Source organism: Equus asinus, chromosome 20 (genome assembly GCF_041296235.1).
Source record: "Equus asinus isolate D_3611 breed Donkey chromosome 20, EquAss-T2T_v2, whole genome shotgun sequence".
In the NCBI taxonomy this organism is placed as follows: Eukaryota; Metazoa; Chordata; class Mammalia; order Perissodactyla; family Equidae; genus Equus; species Equus asinus.
Window position 1 is genome coordinate 32996555 of NC_091809.1, and position 8527 is coordinate 33005081.

General features: G+C 44.6%; 1 protein-coding gene across 4 annotated transcripts in view; it reads left to right on the forward strand.

Moving 5' to 3' along the window:
- The window catches only part of SNX19 (sorting nexin 19), a 40230-nt gene extending 32185 nt beyond the window's left edge, over positions 1 to 8045 (forward strand). For 3 of the 4 annotated variants that reach the window (XM_014858525.3, XM_070489911.1, XM_044753801.2), the window contains 3 exons: positions 4028 to 4212; positions 5085 to 5172; positions 6475 to 8045. In XM_014858525.3, coding sequence (XP_014714011.2) covers positions 4028 to 4212; positions 5085 to 5172; positions 6475 to 6607 — 406 coding nt within the window. In that variant the 3' untranslated portion in view covers positions 6608 to 8045. The remainder of the gene's footprint in view (positions 1 to 4027; positions 4213 to 5084; positions 5173 to 6474) is intronic. The other variant, XM_014858526.3, reaches the window with a different exon arrangement.
- Positions 8046 to 8527: the final 482 nt, after the last annotated feature.

Sequence of the window (8527 nt, forward strand, 5' to 3'; positions counted from 1 at the left end):
CCCTAAACCTTTCTCCCCTTACTCGTGAGATTTCATTCTGCTGTTTGGATGGGAAATGACCTTCTACTAACCTTGAAGTGCCGTCTTAAGCCCTAGTATTAAACTGTCTCCTTTTTAGCCACTGCTTCATTCCTCTATCTGTAGCTATTTCAGACCAGGTTCCTTTGAACATGGACTAGACATGTACTCCCTCTGTAGTGGAAAGCTCTAATCTCCGTATCCTCCCTCCTTCCGTGTCTGGCATCAGAGAAGCTCTTGAATGTCTCAGTGTCAATCTGCTGTTGCTCTTTTCTCATTTTATTGGCTGTTTCTGAGCCCCCTGGAAAAGCTCCCATGTCCTCTGAGTCATTCAGGGACAGCCTGACAGAACAGACCTGGTTTGGCTTTTTTTCTTCTTCTTCTTTTCTTTGGGAAAAAGGTAGGATGGTAGACGGCGATATCTCTAAATCAAATATCAGAACTAGAATAGTAGTAGAAAATAAAGCCAATGCTATTTGAGGCTGTTCTCTACCACATTTATTTTAGCATATTTACCTCATGTGTCTTGTATTACATAAACATTAGCGTTTGTATTTAGTAAATAATTTCTTATAAATAATTTATAATAAATAGAGGGATATGTGTGTGTATCCACCTTGAAACTTTAGAGTTCTATTAGCTTAAAAGTAGTGGTACCAACAGATTCCAGAAACTGATGCTGGAAAACTTCCTGTGATACATTGGACTTGAGATACATAAATTCCATTCCTTTTGCTTCAAGAGAGCTATAGGGATGCAGATTTCTTTTTAACCTTCCCACTCCTGGGTTAAGAATAGAAAGACAACATGTGGGATAGAGAGATGAAGGGAACTAATAAGGAGAAGTCAAAGCATCAGTCTCTCTTTTAACAGTCCAGTGCCTAATCTCTTTGCTTTCTCTGCTCTAGCTCAGTTTCAGAATAAATCGAGCAGTACTAAGAGAGTTAATAATGTTAGATAAAGTGCTGGTAGTGTGTATGAAGCTTCACTCTAGAGGATGATAGAATAAAAGGAAGAGAAAATGGAGATGGAAAGGAGAGAAGAGATCATTGGATGAAGACATCCCCACTCTCTTCATTGTTACCAGTCATTGGTTCTATGCTAGGTGATAGGCAAGGCAAATTATACAAAATCCCCAAATCTGGCCATTTGCTGCTTAAAAAAGGCATTGTGTGTAATAGTAAAGCATGCTTTAGAGTTTTGTTATGTTATATGAAGGGCAGGGCAGTTTGGGCCATAGAGGTAGTGGTGGTGGTTTTCTTGGTTTGGGCTCTATCATCTTTTCCTTCCAGATTAGGATGTTCATCACTCATGACGAGATACCATACCCCAAAAGTTCTGTGAACCACAAAGATTTGCTGCCCTTAGTCTTCTCCACAGGCTGCCAGGGGCTGGGAAATGAAAGCAGGCTAATCCCAAATGTCCAGGAGAAAGCCTGTGTTTTCTTAGGCACAGGCTTTTTGGGCAGGAGGAGAATCCCGAAGAGAGTGACTGTTTAAATCGGCGTGGAACAAGTGTGTGTGGCATCTTTTACCTTGGGGTATGAAACAGACCAAAGAGAGTGAAACTGCAGTACCTAGCAAGCAGAAGCCCCTTTCTGAACTATTTCTTCTCTTTAGACGTGAAATTTGTTTTATTTCTGCCAGTTTCCACAAGTCCTGTTTCTTATTTCTAGGTTCTTCTGGTGATCACTTCTGTGCCTCAAGGTTTACAGTGCTTGACAGTGTCTTTGTTTTATCAGCAGCTGATATTTTACTCGGAGATTTCAGTCCTCTTTGTCAATTAGTTCTGCTTAGCTCCCACAACTTGATTGGACTCACTCTCACATCATCATCGTCAAGGGCTTATTTTTATATTTTTAAACTTTGATTTTTCTTCCCAACTTTCCCATTTAGTGCTTGATAAGTTGTAATCCTGTGGATTTGTATAAATTTATAAATTCATATTTTGCCACATGCTAAAATTTGTTTTGGACCCAGCTTGTGTGCTTGTGTCACTAAGTCACCATGGAGAGAACAAAGAAGATGTCCTTACCATAATGCAGTGTTAGATCTTGTTCTCTTGGAGTGAATTAACATTAATTCAAAACACTTAGACTCTTTTATCATAAGACATGCCCAGAAGATGACCAGGGTACCCAGATTTGCTGTTCTATCTTATGCTTAGACTAGGAATGGTTGAGAGGACACTGAAATACCTTTGAAAAGTTGAGTCGCAGGCATTAATTGGCTCCAGAGGACAAAAGTAAGGGCATACTGGCTTATTATATGCGTATGTAAATGAGAAAGTGAGCTAGAACTAATTCTAGCTGGCATTCTTGTTTAGGAGTCTCCTGGCTCCTTGGGGGACTTAAAGATTTTGGTTTTCAAGACCTTGCCCCTCTCCCTCAGATCACTTAGATGAGACCCAGGCATGCATCATTCACCTTAGCAGAAGTCACACAAGCATATGTGACTTGAGGTGTAGAAGAGAAAACTTGGGTTAAGAGAGTGAGGTCACTTGATTCCCTGCAGAGAACTTGATCAGGTCATTGCATCCACCTCCTTTGGTGACCCTCTTCTATAAACAGGAACAGGAATTCTTGCTACTGGATCCCTTTCATCAGGCGTCTCAGGCTCGCTGAATGAAAAGCCCTATAAAAAGGAGATGCAGCGCTAATAATAACAAATACGATCGTGATGGCTATTTTGGGCAAGAGCAGCTTTGTGCCGCTCTTGATCTCCATCGATGTCTGCCATTCTTGCCCTGCCATTACCTTTCAGACTTCCTATTCTTAGAATCATTTGTGAGCCCTGGGCTTGGGGGATTGCAGCCCCCAAGGCTGGAATGCTTAGCTTGAGTGGAATGCAGACTGTCTGGCAGAGTGGAGGTTAAATAAAGTTTGCCTTGGCAGCTCCCTCTGCTCTTGGATGGGCGACAAGTAACTCCGTTATAGGAGCAATGGCATGAGCTTCCATGTGGTGTAGGACCAAACAGAGTCTTCCATGCATGTGCAGAAGTGGTTGACGTCTGTCCTTTATAGTCACAGCCATGCCAGTGTCAACTGGGGTACATACTAAGGAGGCCTCAGCAGTCCTGAACCTCAGCCAGTAACCATATCACTGAAAACATGCAGGGACAAATAAAGAATAAGGTTGAAATGCCTTGCAAGAACTGCAGATTCACTGTATCTGCCCCCTCAGAGTTATTGACTCATTTTTGAAAGTAAGACAAATGGGAAATTTTTTGTTGTAATAAGAACAATTGTCAGTCAATCAACAAACATTTCTTGAGCACCAAGCACTGTGGGAATTTTTTTTAAAGTATAAGACATAGAACTCTTGTGTCGCTTATAATTTAGTTGGAAAAGTAAAGCTATAAACACATGAGAAAATAATTCATATTTCAAAGTAAACACCAGTTCCAAAGCTGTGCTGTAAAACTAAGTGCCAAAGGAAGTCCAAGGGAAGAGAGAGCACTTCTAGGTGGAATGGTCAAGAAGGCTTCGTGAGGAAAGGGGCTTTAAACAGGGCTTGCCAGAAGGGCAGATTTCTGCTGCTGGAGAGGAGAGGGCCTTGTCGCTGAGAGGACTGTTATGAGCAAAGGGCACATGTAGGAAATCCTCAAGACAGGTCATGGGGACTTGAAGACCAACTGGATTTGTGTAAAATCACCAAACCCTTAACCATAAAGGCTATGTGCACATGTTACTGGGAAGTTACAATGCTTCCCACTGGAAAAGAGTTGAAAGGTGCATCCTCGCCCAAGAGACAGAGGCCCTGTGGTGTTCTGTTCTATAAAACTCCTGCTGCAATATGTGGCTCAGAGTGGACACTCAGTAAATAACATTATTATTGTTGTTATTACTCATCTTCAAATTCTTGACCCCAAGTTGTTGAACTGGCTTGGTTTCATCTGTGAGAGCTGGTGCTAACTTTGCTTTGCCCTGGTCTGACTGCTCACATGATTCACACCTTACTACGCACTTTCCTTTGGGTCTGTCTGACCTTTCTTCTCTCTCCCACCACAGGTGGCTAGAGGTGCAAGTAGCTAATCTCACATGTCCACAGCGCTGGGTGCAGTGCCTCCGGCTTCTTCAGGAAGCCATCTGGCCCGGTGGAGTTTTGCCTAAGTATCCACGGCCTGTAAGAACCCAGGAGCAGAAGGTGGCTACTGAGAAACAGGCTTTGCAGAGCCTGATGGGAATCCTGCCAGGTAATTGGACAATGAGATTGATTATACTGAGAACCATTCCCTCTCCGTCCTGTTTTGCCACCATTACCCCACACTCTTCCCCATTTGTAAAAGGACCTTGAATGTGGCTAGACTCAGAAACCTGTTGACCCACCATTTCTCAGGCTAATTCTTTTACGCCTCACCCAAGTGATGTTGAGAGAATGGAAGGGATTACTATGACCACGCTGTAAGTAGTGGGTGAGAATCCTGCAGATATTTGGGGTACTAACTTGGGGGCCAGCCCGGGGAAGCTCTTCGTACACCACAGGAGCAGGTCTCAGAGCCATTCCCACCAGGCGAGGACTTCAGGTTCTCTGAGAGCTCATGGCATTTTGGACCAGGGAAGAAAATAGATCCCACAGGAGCTCAGCCTTGATAAATTAGAGCTATTGAGTAAGGTACATGGTCTTTAGCAATAGCTAAAAATAGTCTGAAGAGGGTTTTTTCCCTTTGCTCCGTCTAGTTTTTAGAGGGCAGGAAAGGCAGTTTGTTTTCTGTGGCCGTGCTGTGGGAAGCAGGGAACAGCGGTGAAGTCTTAGCTCTGGACAATGTTATTTACTCTTACTAACCTCTGTTCGCCAACCTAAACTGTTACATCAGAAGTACCTGAACTTTCGTAGCACATTACAAAAATTATTTCTTGAGGCCCATTCTTATTTAGATACCTAACTTAAGAAGCATTTCATAGCTTTTCCCTGTTTTCTGAGGAGTTTAGTTTGGCTACGTAGTTCAGAGGTACGCCTGAAATACCCAATTTGAAAAGAGGTAGCAGATACCATGAGGAGATCATCTTCGTAGAATCTAACGTTTCAGTGGTAACGCTAAAACGGCATCTGTTTTTCTCTCTTCAGATATTGTAGTAGAAATCCTTGGGGTGAACAAATGCCGGCTGAGCTGGAGTCTAGTCTTGGAGTCAGTACAGCAACCCGTCATCAACAGGTAGGCTGAAAATGTGTACCCAACATCAGCACAGCTGAAGCTGTCTCTGATCTCAGGCGTCCGAGGTTTCTTTCTTTTTTTTTTGAGGAAGATTAGCCCTGAGCTAACTGCAACCAATCCTCCTCTTTTTGCTGAGGAAGACTGGCCCTGAGCTAACATCCATGCCCATCTTCCTCTACTTTATATGTGGGACACCTACCACAGCATGGCGTGCCAAGTAGTGCCATGTCTGCACCCTAGATCCGAACCGGCGAACCCTGGGCCGCTGAAGCGGAACGTGTGTACTTAACCGCTGCGCCACCGGGCCGGCCCCATGTCCAAGGTTTCTAAGTGAACCACCCACAGTGAGAAGAGTGGGACTGCAGTCTTTCCTTGCCCTGGGCTCTGACTGCAGACTGCGATGTCCAGGTCCGTGCACACTAAGTAAAATCCTCCCTGCCAGCTTCTGAGCAGGTTGTCATCTGGTTGTAAGCTAGTGTTGGGGCCCCCCACTGTTTGCGTTTAGAAAAACTCGATGCAGGCCCCGGCATGAACCACAGAAAATGCCCTGTCAGCCTCCAGGCTTCTCAGTGTGCTTAATGGTTCTTGCTAATATCTACCAGGCCCTGTAAACACTGTGAGAACATCCCCTGGCCTGTGCATTACAGGATGTCTAGTGATTTCCAGCCATAGGTTCATGACCTCATAGCAAAGCTATGATTAGTATTGGGATCAGGAATTGTTTTTGCTTAATGTAAGGTAGACAAGATAAACAAGATAATGAGGTTGGATTCCCTTAAAGGGACCAGAAATGAAATGCTGAGTGAACACTCCTAGAACAATCTGGAAGATGTAGGTATTTCCCTGGCTGGTACCTTGGGACCTTGGGATAGAATGCTTCTGAAAAGTATGGAGCACTTCTCCACCTCTCTCAGAGTCTGTCCCAAAGCAGACTGCATCTATTAACTCCCAGTCCTCAAGGAACCTGGCTTTTGCCTCATTACCTATAAGGTAAGCTGTAAATCTATAATGATTAATTATGAGAAACAACAGTAATCAGACGCTCTGAAAATTCTTAATAAGTTGATATCACAGGGATTTTTCCTCTCTGATAGTTCTTCAGAATATTGGGATCACAGCCTTTATTAGTTCAATGGAATTTTATTTCATGGCAGAATCTTCATCAAGCTATTGAAGTTCAGAGTCCACTAAGGGTATCAGTAATGGATGAGGAGGGAAGGGAAAATAAATGTCATACAGAGGATCTGATGTGTTTTGACTGAGCCAGACCCTCCTCTAAGTTGTTTTGTTCATTTATTTCAGGCATTTGATTTACTGCCTTTGGGACATCATCCTGGAATTCTTGGATCTCAGTGCCTCCCTTGAGGAGTCTACTGTAACCGTCTCTGCCTCCAATACCCCAGGCAACCTCAAGAGAATGGGTGTCTCCCCTTAGCCATAGGTTATTCACCCAGTCTTCGAAGGTTGGGAAAGGGGCGTTACTCTGCCGCCGAGAGACCAGTCAGGAAGCCTGTGTCCTCTGGAACTGGCTGTTGCTCGGAAGGCGTGGGGGTCTCAGTGGCACAGTTCTTCCCCCAGTTCTTCTCCATTTGTAGCAGGTGGCAGGGGGATATCTGTACCAACTGCATGCATATCAATTTCCATACCTTTTTTGTGGTGTTTGGATTGTTGCTAGTGGGTAGATGTTGTTTCCTTTGGAAAAGGAATCTGTGAGGTAGAGAAATGAGCCCCTTTTGCCCCTGCTTTTCCCCTCCTCCTTAAGATTGTTTGCTGATAGCCTGGTCTTGTGCATCCGTGTGCCTAATCCACCAACACACAGGCTCTAGATAGACCAAGAAAAAACAACGGCCACTCTTCCTTGAAGGAGAAGACAATCTTCTGAGCTCTCTGTTCCCACCAGGAAACTCCACATTCCTTCAGGACCATTCTTGAAAGCCAGACCCCTGGGTCTTACCTAGTTTCCCAACAATTCCAAAAGAGGGAGGGAAAACGTTTCTCAAGGGACTCCTTGCTCGTTGGCTGTTTTCCTACACATCAGCCCTATGGAGGATGCCGTTGAAGGCTGCTGCCCTGGGTGGCTACACTTTTCCTGTCCAGAAGACTTCAAAGCAGACTGCCAGAGCTTTTGGTAGATCCACCCCATCCTCCACACCCTTTCCTGAAAGAGAGTTGCACTACAGATTTTATTTATTAGCTTTACTCCTAACACCCTCAAGAACAATTGAGTTCTTTCCTTTGTGACCTTCTCTCTGTCTTCCTTCAACAAAATTGCATGGCAAGTTGCATATTCAGCCTAGTGCTTCTGAAGGGAAGAGAGACACTTGCTACGTGGGTGAGAAAGCCCAAAGAGAAGGAAACCCCAGGGACTGAGGGGTTCTCTCTTCACAAGTCTGGCAGGGAACTTAATCTGCACCAATAAGATGAGCAAACTTACAGGGAGTTGATTACCCACAAAAAGCTCTTTGCTTCCTGTTCCTTAAGGATCTAGTTAGTCTTTAAGAACACCAGTGATGAAGGCAAAGGAGCTCTGTCAGGCTGCAGAGTCTGTTAGAAAAATGGAGCCATCAGCGGAAATTGTTGGTAGGAAAGGAGACAGGAAGTTGTGAGGAAAGTGCTACATGTTAAATACTTGTGACTAGCTGACAACAGAGGTTTAAGGACTATCACTGGGAGACCTTTGCTCACCCCTCATACCTTGAGCTCCACACTTGCCTGTGAGCGCCCTGCTTTCACTGAGTTATGGATCCTCCTGTTCGGAGGAGGCCCTTGGAGTTAGATTGACAAGAACAGAGTGGGTCTGGAACAAGCGTCAAAGTTCTCTTCAACCCTGAAGTAGGTGGTGTGGATACAATTAAAGTGGTTGATGGAAGAAAGTTGTGAAATCTTTTTACTTCTTTTTTCCCCCTCTACAGGCTTTTAACCCTAAAATGTGCTCTGCTGTAATTGGGAGGCTTTAGGTATGCTATTAGTGCCTAAAGGCAAGGAGGTGAAATGAGATAATGTCTCATGTCACCCTCTAGCCTTAAATGTTGATTGTTTCAGTGACTTCATGGCTCCAAGGTTCTCAAAGCATCTCCCACCCTAGACGCTCACAGGCAGAAGCAGCTCAGCGTGTCTGCCTTTGGTGAGTGTTTGCAGGGGTGTGGAATCGCGGGCAATCAGTCCAGCCTGACTTACTGGAGCTGATCTTTCACCTCCTTCAGCTGGGGCCAAGATACTCTTCAGGATAGGTGGAGGTGGCCAGCTTGTTTGCTGTGCCCTTCTCCCCCCGTACTTTACTCTCATATGTACTTAGCCACCTATATCACTGTGCATCTCTGCTGCTAGTTCTGGCTCAGATGTGACATAAAACCAG